General features: G+C 44.6%; 1 protein-coding gene across 3 annotated transcripts in view; it reads right to left on the bottom strand.

The window, feature by feature from the left end:
- crppa (CDP-L-ribitol pyrophosphorylase A) overlaps positions 1 to 12,430 on the bottom strand; it is a 230,206-nt gene extending 217,776 nt beyond the window's left edge. Inside the window, exon 1 of one of the 3 annotated variants that reach the window (XM_055661840.1) lies at positions 11,838 to 12,430. In XM_055661840.1, coding sequence (XP_055517815.1) covers positions 11,838 to 12,049 — 212 coding nt within the window. In that variant the 5' untranslated portion in view covers positions 12,050 to 12,430. The remainder of the gene's footprint in view (positions 1 to 11,837) is intronic. The other 2 variants (XM_055661847.1, XM_055661831.1) reach the window with 2 other exon arrangements.
- Positions 12,431 to 14,240: the final 1,810 nt, after the last annotated feature.

The following is a 14,240-nucleotide window of genomic DNA, read 5'->3' as shown; positions in this document are numbered from 1 at the left end:
TAGATCCTTCGTATTACTGACCTTGAGGGAGGATGTGAGTTACTCGCTGCAGAATACGCAGTCTCTGACCTTCTCTTATAGACATAGTATTTGTGTGGTCAAGGAAGTGCAATCTGTAATAGATCTATACTGCTTTATTTGCTGCAGAGTTGCAAATAGAATTGGCATCATTAGCCTCACTTCTAACCTACTGGTGGAAAGAAATTCAATGATGAAGGAATAGAAGCTAGGTGGGCCTGGCACTCCACTCTAAGCAACTTTGCACGTACACCGAGGTGGCGTCAATTCATCTCCAAGAATCACAACCATCTTCCTTAATGTACACTGTGATTCCGATCATTGGACTTTTTCCTCCTGATGCCCACTGACCAGATTTTACCAGAGTCCTTGATGCCAAACTTCAAATGCTCATGTCAAGGTTAGTCACTCATCTCACCACTGGAATGAAACTCCTTGATCTATGTTTAGACCAAGCCTACTTGAGATCTGGAGCAGACTGAAATTGCGAGACACAACTAGGCATTGGTGAGCAAATTATTAGATTCCAGGTACCTAATGATAGCTAGGTGGACAATACCTTCCAACACTTTGGTAATGATTGATAACAGATTGATCGATTTTCCCCCGCCAATGAAAGCCAGTATGCCATATGCTTTCTTAACCACATTATCTACATGTGCTGCCACCTTCAAAAACCTCTGCTCAATGTTCCCCAAGATGCCAATATTGTTTATGCATTAGTGGTATCAGTACTACTAAAATGCATGATCTCACATATATTTGGATTGAAATTCTTCTGCTATTTATCAGCCCATTTCACCAACATTGATTTCATTCGAAAGGACGAGACTGATCTCCACTCTATTCACAACACCACCAATTTTCATGTCATTTCCACAAACATCCACACTTATTTTGGAAGGATTGCTTTGTACAATGAATGTTGAAAAAAAAGTTTCAGGTTCTCGGTATTGTTGGCATGGTCAATGTTCATTGTCCATTCTAACAACCCTTGAGAAAGTAGTGAACTTCCTTTCTCAACTGTTACAGTTCTTTTGGGTCTACGCCCAAAATATTCATTTGGGCATAATGTTCTTTGGGCAGGAATTAGACACAGTGACCATAATAGACGAGTGATATACATCAAAATCATGATTGCACCACTTGATAGAGTTTAGGCAGTCATGGTTCCGTGGAAAAAATAAAATCAGAATAGCAGATGGATTACTAATAAGTAGGTTGCTTTGTTCTGGATGTGTCAGATGTTTATGCATTAATCAGGGCTATGGAAAGTATTCTATCAATCTTCTAAATAGTCTATTGTCAGCCATGGAAAGCCAAAATCAGGATGCAGGTTACTTGCTGAAGAATACCCAGTCCCTGATCTTCTCATAGACATGGTATTTATATGGCTGGACCAGTCAAATACAGTATGTAACAGATTTAGACTGCTTTATTTGCTGAAGTGTTGCAAATAGAATTGGGCACCATTACCCTAAAGGAGGAAAGAAATTCATTAATGAAGGACGAATAGCTAAGTGGGCCTGGCACTCCACTCTATAAGCAACTTCTGCACTTATATCATGAGTTGTCATTGATGCATCTCCATAAATTACAACCATCCTCCTTACTGCGAGTTATGATTCCAATCGTTGGACTTTTCCTCCTGATACCCACTGACCATGATTTATCAGAGTGCCAAACTTCATCAAATGTTGATACCAAGATTTCAAGTCGTCAAGTTTATTCATCACATACACATACGAGATGTGCAGTGAAATGAAAAGTGGCAATGCTCGCAGATTGTGCAAAATAAAACAAACAAACTATAAACAGAATGGAACAGAATCACATATTCACATATTACATATTTGTGGGAGGGAAAAAAAGGAAAAAAACAGCAATTTTATAAAGACACCACACAACAGTAAAATGGTACAGTAAAGTTAGTCCCTGGAGACATAGGAGTTTACAGTCCTAATGGCCACTGGGAAGAAACTCCTTCTCATCCTCTCCGTTTTCACAGCATGGCAAAGGAGGTGTTTGCCTGACCGTAGCAGCTGGAACAGTTCGTTGCTGGGGTGGAAGGGGTCTCCCATGATCTTGTTGGCTTTGGAGTTGTATAATTCCTGCAGGGGGGTGAGTGTAGTTCCCTTAGGTGCGTTCGGCCAAATGCACTAATCTCTGCAGAGCCTTATTGTCCTGGGCAGAGCAGTTCCCAAACCAAATTGCAATATTTCCGGACAAGATGCTTTCCACAGCTGCTGAGTAGAAGCACTGGAGGATCCTCAGAGACACTCTGAATTTCCTCAATTGCCTGAGGTGGTAAAGGCGCTGCCTTGCCTTACTCACCAGTGCTGCAACGTGTGATGTCCATGTCATATCCTCAGAGATGTGGACTCCAAGGTATTTAAAACAACTCACCCTATCCACAGTATCCCCATTTATCTTCAATGGTGTGTACGTCGTCGGATGATGTGCCCTCCTAAAGTCCACGATCAGCTCCTTAGTATTTATCACTCACCTCGCTTCTGGAATTAAACTCTTTGATCCATGTTTGGACCAAGTCTACATTGAGATCCGGAATGGCAAAACCGAAACTGGGCGTCAATTGCAAGTACCACTTGATAGCTCTATCAACAATACATTCCATCACTTTGCCAGTGGTTGAGAACATTGATTGATCCCCCACCACCAATGAAAGCCAGTATCTCATATGCCTTATTAACCACACTATCTATGTGCATTGCAATCTTCAATCTTTGATCAATGCTCCCCAAGTCCCCAATATTGTCTATGTACTCGTCCCATCAGTACCTCCATAATGCATAATCTCACATTTATTTGGATTGAAGTCCATCTGCTATTTATCAGTGCATGAACGACAGTTTGTGTTAACTCCAGTGACTTAAAAGTAATTAAATTTCTTACTTTGTACAAGCCACTTTGTTGAACTTTGGCAGATATTGTGCACAGACCAAAATCACAAGTCTGTCAAACTGTATAATGTGTAGTAATAAAATGTAATAACATGCAATAACATTTTCTTTAGGCTGATCAACAGTTTCCTAACGTGAACTGAGTCTAGAGCAAAACAAAATGTGCTAGACAAATTCAGCGAGTCAGGCAGCATCAGTGGAAGGAATAGACGCCTCTTGTACTGTCTTATTTACCTGGCACTCTTTGTTTGCTGACTTATCCTCGCTCCCAGTCCAGGATCACCATGATTGTAGATCACTCATTCATCTTTTCTCTCTCAAATACCACCATGAATTCTGCTCATACTGTCTTTTTTGTCCTTCTGCCCTCCAGCTCTCTAGTTTCTTCTCTTTTCTTCACTTTCTCACTGTCTGCACACATTGCTTTATCACTGCACCATTAGGAGCTGTAAAATGGTCATTTTAAAGCAGGTATTGTTTAAATGCTTCTAACAACCTTAAACCTAATGGTTTGAACATTGAATTCTCCAATTTAAGTAACAACCCATGCATCGCCCTGTGTCAAGCCAGTGCACATCAATTTCCCACCTATTCAGTTCCTTCTATCCCCCCCGCGCCATCTATCGCCTTCCATCTTCCCATCCCATTTGGTTTTATATTTCACTCCATTTCTTTCCTTATCTGATACCCTTTTGTCTCCTTTTCACCTCCAGCCTTGTCCAAAGAAGGGTCTGGACCTGAAATGTCCCCTATCCATTCACTCCACAGGTGCTGCATGACCTGTTGAGTTATTCCAGCACTTCATGTATTGCCAAAGCATATACAACTGTTCTGTTCAAAGTGTGATCGCACTCAATTGAACGCATCTGGAGTAAATGTTGCAGAGTCACTACATGTCAACTGAGAGAACGAATAAAGAAAAATAAGCAGTGGGAATGGAGTATATTCTTGTAAGTTCTTGGATACAAACATTAGATATTGCTGAATGAGTGAAAGGTAAGTGCTCAGATATAATGTTTGTATAATTTTGATTACTTAAAGACGTTTTATCTTGACACAGATGACAGAAGAAATCGGATATAATGTTCAGAGAAATTAGTCCATTTAATTAAACCAGTGTATTAATGGGTAATTGGGTGAAGGGTGGTTTTGGATAGCACAACTACAAGGATACAGACACAAACAGAAAGAAATCCAATGTTTCTAATTATTCCACCAATCAATCAGCTCCCAATCATTAACCAAGTGATGGAAGGTATTGTCGACAGAATTATCAAGTGGTACATGCAAACTAATGGTTTGCTATTGGTATCCCTGGGACCCTTCCGGTTGGCCCCATTCTCCTGCCGGGGACCGAGACCTGGGACTCGCCACCACGGATGGAGGACCCATCCGGTTGGCCCGACTCACGCTCTGCAGACCGGAAGTCTCCCACAGTGCCGTGTCTCAACAGTGGAGTGGGCCGCTGGAGGCCCTGCAAAAGCCTGGGGCTCTGCCAGACCAAGCGCTGGTCCAAGAGCTGAGCGCATGGACTGGACACGGCCAACAGCGGTGGAGCAGCGGTGGAGGACGCCAACTGCTACATTTGGCCCGGCCGGAACTGTGAATGAATTGGCACCAAACATGGTGGCGCCGGCATTATATGAAAAATGAATTTCACTATGTAATGTTTAATTGCATATGTGACAATAAATATTCTTTGCTCCATTGAAACATTGCCCACCGATGCCCAGTTTGAGTCTTGCCAGGGAAGCTCCAGATCTCAATGTAGGCTTGGCCCAAACAGAGATCAGAGTTTCATTTCAGAGGCGAGGTGAGTGATTAACCTTGACATCAACATTTGAAGTTTGGCATGAAGGAACTCTGATCAGTGGGCATCAGGAGAAAAACGTCCAAAGAATGGAATTCACATAAAGGAAAATGGTTGTGATTCATGGAGATGAATCAATGCCAATTCACACTATAAGTGCACAAGCTGCTTAGAGTGGTCACGGGCCCACTTATCTTCTCCTCCATCAATTAATTTCTTTCCACCTTCAGGTTAGAAGTGAGGATAATGATGCCCAATTCTATTTGCTAACTGCAGCAAATAAAACAGTAGAGATCTGTTGCAGACAGCACTTCTTTGACTGATCCAACCACATAAATACTATAATAATAATAATAATACATTTTATTTATGGGTGCCTTTCAAGAGTCTCAAGGACACCTTACAAAAGTTTAGCAGGTAGAGGAAAAACATGTAAGGGGATGAAATAAATAGTAGAGACATGACCAGTACACAAAGTAAAGACAGAATTCAATTCAAAACACAATATGAGGCAATTAATGCACAGATGAAAAGGGAGGGGGACGTGGGGCGAAGAATAGGCAGAGGTGAAGAGATGGGTCTTGAGGCGGGACTGGAAGATGGTGAGGGACACGGAATTGCGGATCAATTAGGGGAGGGAGTTCCAGAGCCTGGGAGCTGCCCTGGAGAAGGCTCTGTCCCCAAAACTGCGGAGGTTGGACTTGTGGATGGAGAGGAGACCGGCTGATGTGGATCTGAGGGACCGCGTGGGTTGGTAGGGGGAGAGGAGGTCGGTGAGATATGGGGGGGGGGGGGGGGGGGGGGGGGGGGGTCAGATGGTGGAGGGCTTTGTAGGTGAGGATCAGGGTTTTGTAGGTGATCCGGTGGGAGATGGGAAGCCAGTGAAGTTGTTTGAGGACTGGAGTGATGTGATGCCAGGAGTTGGTGTGGGTGATGAGTCGGGCGGCTGCGTTCTGGACCAGTTGGAGTAGGTTGATGTAGGTGGAGCTGATGCCAAGAAGAAGTGAGTTGCAATAGTCCAGTCCGGAGGAGATGAAGGCATGGATGAGTCTTTCAGCAGCGGGAGGTGCGAGTGAGGCTCAAGGCTCTATGTCTATAAGAGGTCCGAGACTCAGGGCTCGAAATTAGCGGTTGCCCGGGTGCCATTGACCACCCAAAGTGCCGCTGGCCAACCTAAACGCCGACTCATTTTGCCCGGCTTGGCAAGCAAATACTGGTTTAGACACAAAAAACTGGAGTAACTCCGTGGGTCGGGCATCATCTCTGGAGAATAGGAACGTGACGTTTCGTGTCGGCGGCGGCGGCTGTATTCCTCTAGTTGATCGCGGGGCAAAGATACTAGGTGCAGGGTGACGAAGGATCGGAGCGAATGACGGGCCCCGAACAGCGGCAACATCTCCTCCTCCTATTGCACCCCACCTGGTGGAAGGAGGCCTCTCTCTCTCTCCCTTCCTCCCTCCCTCTTCCCGGCCTCGGCATGCGAGAGGGGTTGTTTTGAATGCGCTGTTGGCGGATTTGCAAGCAGTGGCCACTATCGTCCTGATAACGGCCGCTGCTTGCAAATCCGTTAACGGCGCTTTCAAAACAACCTCTCTCGCACGCCGAGGCCGGGAAGAGGGAGGGGAGGGAGGGAGACAGAGAGAGAGAGAGGGAGAGGGAGGTCTCCTTCCGACGTCTGAAGCAGCTGCACAACAGATCCTATAGCTATAGGATATTTGAGCTGCACTGCTCGGCCCCGCACCTTCCTGTCGGCTGGTGCAGGAGGGGAGGCGGTGGCGTGGAGGTGGCGGCACTTGGCGTTGGACAGGGACGGCCAAGGCAGCGGGACGGTATTGTCGGAGGAGCGGTGACCTTCCTTCCTCACCACCTCCTCTGCCCCTTCCCCCCTCCCCCTCTCTAGTACGCCCCCCTCCACCCCTCTTATCCTGGGACCCCTCCTCTCCATCCCGCACTGATCCCCATTCTCTCCTCTATTCAGTCCGACATCCCCTATGCTGCTCCCCTCCCCATCTACGCCCTCCCCCCCCCCCCAATCTATTCATCACCCTACCCACCTTACATTGATTCTCCTGCCACCTCCCCCCCCCCCCCCCCCCCTCCTATACTGGTCCCCCAATTCGTCCTGTACTGACCCCCCTTCCCATCCATCCTGCACTTCTCCCCCCATTCATACTGCACTGATCCACCCATTCATCCCGTACTGACCCACCCTCCATTTACCCTGTACCAATCCCCCCATCCATCCTGTAGTGATCTCCCCATTCATCTTTTACTGATCCCCATTCATCCTGTACTGATCCCGTCATGCATCCTGGACTGATCCCCTCATGCATCCCGTACTGATCCCCCATTCATCCTATACTGATCCCCTTTCATCCTGTAGTGATCCCACATTCATCCTGCACAGCCCCTCCGATCCACACGTCCTGAGCCCCCCCCCATTCATCCTGTACTGATCTCCCATTCATCCTGTGCTGATCCCCCCCATCCATCCTGTACTGAACCCCCCATTCAAGAAGAATGAGAGGAAAAGTCGGAAGAAGGGTCTCCACCCGAAACGTTGCCAATTTTCTTAGCTCCATAGATGCTGCCTCACCCGCAGAATTTCTCCAGCATTTTTGTCCACCCCCATTCATCCTGTACTGAACCCCCAATTCATCCTGTACTGATCTTCCCCCCCATCCATCCCATACTGACCCCTCCATTAAACACCACTGACATCCCCCGTGCTCTCCCCTCACAATTTTGCATACTCCGACCAACACGTACTAATTCACCTGCCACAATCCATCCATTCCGCACCGATTACCTTCTCAACCCACCCCCCCCCCCCCCCCCCGCCATAAATGCACCCCTCACTGATTCACACATCCCCTGACCCTATTGTGCCTCATGGTCTTCAGAGCGAAGATTGACTATGTTTGATAACGGAATGCAATCAAATGTGTTTTAATTCACAATGTTATTATTTGTTTTGACACCTTTAAACATATTACCAAAAGAACATTCGCTGCAGTTATGTCCTTTGGCCATCTCTTGTCAGTTAGTGTAATATTTAACCTGTCAGATGGGTATAGTCGGTTTTAACAGCTATTATCATAAAATGCCTTTAGAAATTTCCTTGCATCCTGTATATTTTGTTATGGATAAATTATGTGGGAAGCCAGAGTGTTTCTGTGCCAATAGCAATAACGACCCATGCTATGGCCATGTCATGGTAATTTTCGGTCCGTCACAGAAATCATGCTTGTATCAATCTGTAGTGTGTACGGTTAAGCATATATGTACCATGGCCCAGGATTTATTGACACAGGTTGATCATATGCGGAATAATCCAACCACATTTTTGTTTGGAATAGGAAAGAACTAATAGAAATTGCATTAATTGCAATGTGTTAAAAGAGTTGAGATATTTTATTATAATTTTGCTGCATGTCATTGTGGTATATATCATGTGGTGAATATGTTTAGTTTGTGAGTTATTTGAAGCACAAATAACATGTGAATGTAGACAAAAGTGCTGGAGAAACTCAGCGGATGCGGCAGCATCTATGGAGCGAAGGAAATAGGCAACGTTTCGGGCCGAAACCCTTCTTCAGACAGATGGGTCTCGGCCTGAAACGTTGCCTATTTCCTTCGCTCCATAGATGCTGCTGCATCCGCTGAGTTTCTCCAGCACTTTTGTCTACCTTCGATTTTCCAGCATCTGCAGTTCCTTCTTGAACATAATATGTGAATGCTTCATTGAGCATAATTCCAACTGGTAACTATGTACTTCGTCCGAGCACATTATCGCACGCGTCATGCAAACCGTCTTAAATGACCACCTAAACTGTCATTTGGCAACATAAAAAGCTGTCAAGGTTGTCCGGCTGGCAACAGGGGAAAAAAGTTAAGCGAGAGCCCTGGAGACTGCATATTCCACAGAGAGTAACTCGCATTCTGACTGCCCAAAAGCACTCTACGTTTAACAATACACCGTGAGAAGAGTGGTAGAATATTTTCCATAGACCAGATTAGTGCAGCTCTCACTCCATCAGAGACGCTTGACATATCCAGAATGTAGCAACCTACTTGTTTGATGAACCGTCTGTTATTCGGATTCATTCATTCCATGGGAATACCATGACTGCAGAAACCCTTTCAAATCATGCACCATCTTGATTTTGATATAGATCTCTCTTCTATTATTGTCACTGTGTCTAAATCCTGCCCAAAAAACATTATGCCCAGAGAACATTTTACACGTAGACCCAAAAGAACTCTAACAGTTGAGAAAGGCAGTTAACTACTTTGTCAAGGTCAGAAGTGTTTGGAATGTGCTGATAAATAGGAGCACATCACAAGGTGACGGAGAGTTATGGAGCTACACAGCAAGGAAACAGCCCTTCGGCACACCTTGAATATGCCGACCGAGATGGTCTACCGGAGTAGTCCAGTAGTCCACAAACCTCTAAACACTATATCTGTTCAAATATATTTTGAAAATCATAATTCCAGCTGTTTTATAGCTTTCTCTGACAGTGTATTCCAGATAGACTACATGAAGTAAAAGGTTGCTCCTTAGGTCACTCTCAAATCTTTTCCCTCTCACCTTAAGCCCATGCTCTATAGTTTTAGAATCATCTACCCTGGATAAAGACTGTGCTTTCATTTTATCCATGATCTTGGCCATCTCAATAACGTCACCCCTCAGCCTCCTGCATTCCAAAGAGAAACGTCCTAGCCTATCGAACCTCTCCTTATACTTCAGGTAACATCCTAGTTCAGAATCAGATCACAGCTTTGTGTGCAGCAAAGCAACATCCCAGCAACACGGAAGGCCTATACTCCAAAACTAGTTGTACCTTTAGCCAAGCTGTCCAAAAGCAATTACAAATTGGTATCCTCCTTACAATATGAAAAGATTTTCTATTTACAAACAACAGGACAAAACCAATAGAACTAGTTACCATGTAATAAGTGATGAAAAATAATGCTATCAAGTGGCACTCACTCACCAATAATCTGCCTACCAATGCCTATTGTGTTTCTCCAGAATCACCAGGACCACTAAGATCCATGTTTTGTCACAGCTGAATTCCAGGGGTGAAAGGAATGACTGTCCTTGGAGTCACAGCAGATATGACATCATGAAGCACTCGTCAAACTGAAGTCAATTGGCAAAGAGGAAATATTCTGGCAGATGGTCATCTCCGAAGAAAGATGGTCAACTCTTCATACTCCAGAACATCATGGTAAACGTTGCTCATGACAGTGTGCTAAGCAACCATCTTCAATTCTTAGCAGCCAGAGACCAAAGAAAAGTCTCAACACCGAAATATCACTAATCCATGTTCTCCAGAGATGCTGCCTAGCCCGCTGAGTTACTCCAGCACTTTGTGCCTTTTTCTGTCTTCAGCTACTTAATCAACGATCTTCCTTCTGTCATAAAGTCAGAAATGGGAACATTTGCTGTGAATAGACATTGTTCAATTCCATTCGCAAATGTCCAACAAATAAAGAACCCTACACATGTATACAACAAGCCTTCCACATCATTCATCTCATCTCCCCTTTATTCTTTCAATCCAAATGATGGTGTTAACCCAAAAGCCAAACTGTCCATTTCCTTCCTCAGACGATTCCTCCAGCAGAAGATTATTAAAGGTTCAGAAATAAATTAGGTTACAAAAGGAAGCATCAACACACGTGTCCCAATTGTCTCCTCCAATGCTTTCCATTCCATAATTTATTGACACCAAGTCCAAAAATGATTTAGCAATGTTGCTGCTGTGGTGTGTTTAGAATTAGGTGTCCTGTGACCCGTGTCCAAACAGTAGAATCTTTATCTTTTCGACAATACCACATCTTATTAATGTTAGACAATAGAGACCAATTTAAATGGGCAAATTTCAAACAGGGAACATCTTGTAAAGTTTCCGGATCAAGCTGTTCTGTCTGGAGCCAGATGCATTGCATGGATTCGCTATCTTTAAGGATGCTCTGAATTTGGCATCTGAGACAGAGAACTCATTCAGTAGGTAGAAAGGTCGGCACTTAACCACCAGACGTACCAGGTCTGGGGACTAGTAATGGGATAAGATGGCCCGGTCTGTGTTTTTGCGAGTTGATCACAAAGCAGGCACTGCCAGCACCTCCTTTTTCTGACGTCACCGTCCAGCCCATACTGTGGATGGAAAAATCTTGAAGCTGAAGCCAAGAATCACATCCTAGCATAGATGTCGAGTCAAACTTGAAATCGACACCTGTAAATTGACACTTGCCCACTCAAGGTCAAGTCCTCATTCACTTAATGGCTTCAAGCCAATTCAACACAGCTGCTACCAAGTCAAACTGACCTAAATAAAATCCTGAGATGGGCTGACATCAAATAGCTTAACCCAACCACTTTGGCAAAATGTGGACCCAAATTCACAGACCCAGAAATATACAGTCAGTACCCTCAGGCCTGGGTTAGGCGGCCGCTCCAGGGATTGGTCCTTTGACAACTACAGCAAATGGAGCAATTAATAATTTAGGCATAAGGAAGAGTTCAAAATTAGAGTAACATTGAAATAAATTGGAAAAATAGAGAGCTGTTTAGGATGCAAAAGGTAGAGAGAAAGAAAAGTATCATGGGGATTTCACCATAGATGGGGGTGCCAATCACCCCCCCCCCCCCCCCCCCCCCCGACACTTATTATTTATTTTTTATTCAAATCGTTTGCTATGTCGCTCTTCAAGGGAGATGCTAAATGCATTTCGTTGTCTCTGTACTGTACACTGACAATGACAATTAAAATTGAATCTGAATCGGATTTCAACAAACTTTCAAAATCCCTCCTACCAGACTTGGGAACTACATCTACAATAACTCTAGTTCCACTTCAGCAACCACAGTATGTTTTATTTTAAACAGGATAAACAACATTAAAGTATTTGTTACAGGATAAACAGCGACCAGATTATTGGGATGCACAGACAGTGAATGTTTTGTGTTTAATGCAAGTGCGGTACCTTTATTTGCAAAGGTATTGCCCTCCCGGTGACGTCAGCCGTGCTGGGTGGGATGGAACGTTATGTGATCCCCGGGCACTTCCACTTACCTCTCAAAGGCTTCCAGTGTGAGGCTGATGAGCGGCCTCTGCAAGAGTGGGCAGAATTGCTTTGGGGTTGTCGATCCCATTCTCTCCCCGCAACCGCTTGCAGGCAGCACGGCGGCCACGGAGAAATCGACCTCCCGGCGTTGGCCGGCCTGCTCGTTCCGATCGCCAACCAGAGGCCGGTGCCGTTGTGAATCTCTTCCTGCCCCCGCCATCAGAATTGGGAATAGGGAAAACTGTTGCACAAAACGATGCACCGGTTAGGATATCAGAAACTGATTTTAAAATCTTAACGGCCACATTGCGAATCCCCACATACAAAAAAAAAGCCTCGCTGTCTCGCAGATGGGCTCAGCTGTTGGGAGTGAGTGATTGACAGCCGCCGGGCGCAGGTGATGGGTGAGGTATCGTGCAATTTGATGGCAAACGTTGCAATACAAGAAGGCCCCTCCAGTTGTTCCTGAATCACGTGCTTAAACAAACAGTTCTTGCAAATAAGCAAGTGGTGATACTGGAAATAAACTGGGCTGGAAAATATTCTGCTCTTAAATGGCTGTGATATACTGGCGCTGCGCAAAAGAATATCCAGCACCTGTTGGTACTGCTCTGCCAGCCCCTTTTTCATTAATTGTGGCCATGGTGTAAATACATATGCAGGATTCCAACAAGTAACACTCTGGTAATAATCCTATTGCCTGTTTTATATGTTTTTTTTAGGGGGGCTCAAAATTGGATGGGTGGGTTTAAACTAAATAGCGGGGGGGGGGGGGTGTTTGACAAATTGAGAGTATGAAGCCCCTGTCCCATGATGCGAGTTTAGCTAAGAGCTCTCGCGAGTTTAAAAAAAAATCAAACTAGTGGTATTCTACGAACTCCTACGACCTTCCACGAGTATGTTCACGAGCTCCGACGAGTAAAAAATAACAATCTTTTTCATCACGAGTATTTTTTTATTCGTGAAGTTTTTTCAACACTGAAAAATGTCCACGAGTAAAAACATACTCGTGATGAAAAGAATTGTTACTTTTTACTCGTAGGAGCTCGTGAACATACTCGTGGAAGGTCGTAGGAGTTCGTAGAATACCACGAGTTTGATTTGTTTTTTAACTCCGGAGAGGTCTTGGGTAAAATCGCATCATGGGACGGGCTTAAGGACGAAGTTAAAGAGGAAGAGTACAGTCATGAAAATAAGCAGGCAGGTGCAACAGGCAGTGAAGAAAGCTAATGGTATGTTGGCCAAACGAGAGGAGTTGAGTGTAGGAACAACGAGGTCCTTCTGCAGTTGCACAGGGCCCGAGTGAGACCACACCTGGAGTATTGTGTGCAGTTTTGGTCTCCAAATTTGAGGAAGGACATTCTTGCTATTGAGGGAGTGCAGCGTAGGTTCACAAGGTTAATTCTCGGGATGGTGGGACTGTCATATGCTGAGAGAATGAAGCGGCTGGGTTTGTATACTCTGGAATTTAGAAGGATGAGAGGGCATCTTGTTGAAACATATAAGATTATTAGGGGTTTGAGCACTCTAGAGGCAGGAAACATGTTCCCGATGTTAGGGGAGTCCAGAACCAGGGGCCACAGTTTAAGAATAAGGGTTAAGCCATTTAGAATGGAGATGAGGAAACACTTTTTCGCACGAAGTTGTGAGTCTGGAATCTCTGCCTCAGAGGGCGGTGTAGGCCGGTTCTCTGGATACTTTCAAGAGAGAGCTAGCTAGGGCTCCTAAAGAAAGCGGATTCAGGGGATGTAGGGAGAAGGCAGGAAGTTTTTGTGTTGAGTTGACCTACAATAATGCCTCGATCAACTTCACAGAAAATAATTAATCTCGTTTAACACTGACATTTGTAACTAATTTGGTTACAACATTTATATATTTGCAGATTATGTGGGATGACATTGACAAGGCCAGTAATTATTGCTAATGCCTAATTGTCTCTGAGAAGCAGTGACTCTTTAAATACCAAAGACCTTCTGGTGCAGGTGCACCAACATTTGTGGCAATCAAGGAAGCGCCATGGATTTCCAAGTCAGAATAATGTATGGCTTTGCAGAAAACATGCAGGTAGCGGTATTCCCATGCGCATGAAGCCCTTGTTTTCAATGTCGGAGATTGCAGGTTTGATAGGTTCTTTTGGTGTACCTTAGGAAGTAACGGGCCATATATTTTGTATATGACACACACTAAAGTCACAGTGCAATGATAATTGAGATTTAGTTTAGAGATACAGTATGGAAAAAAGCCCTTTGCCCATCAAGTCTTGGCTGACCAACAATCACTGTACACCAGCACTATCCTATACACTAGGGCCCATTTACAATCTTTACCGAAGCAAAGTAACCTACAAACCAGTACTTCTTTTGAGTGTTAGAGGAAACAGGAGCACCCAGGGAAACCCCACGCAGTCACGG

Source organism: Leucoraja erinacea, chromosome 2, assembly GCF_028641065.1.
Source record: "Leucoraja erinacea ecotype New England chromosome 2, Leri_hhj_1, whole genome shotgun sequence".
Classification (NCBI taxonomy): domain Eukaryota; kingdom Metazoa; phylum Chordata; class Chondrichthyes; order Rajiformes; family Rajidae; genus Leucoraja; species Leucoraja erinaceus.
The sequence above is the reverse complement of the archived record's forward strand: the minus strand, read 5'-3'. Positions and strand labels throughout refer to the sequence as shown.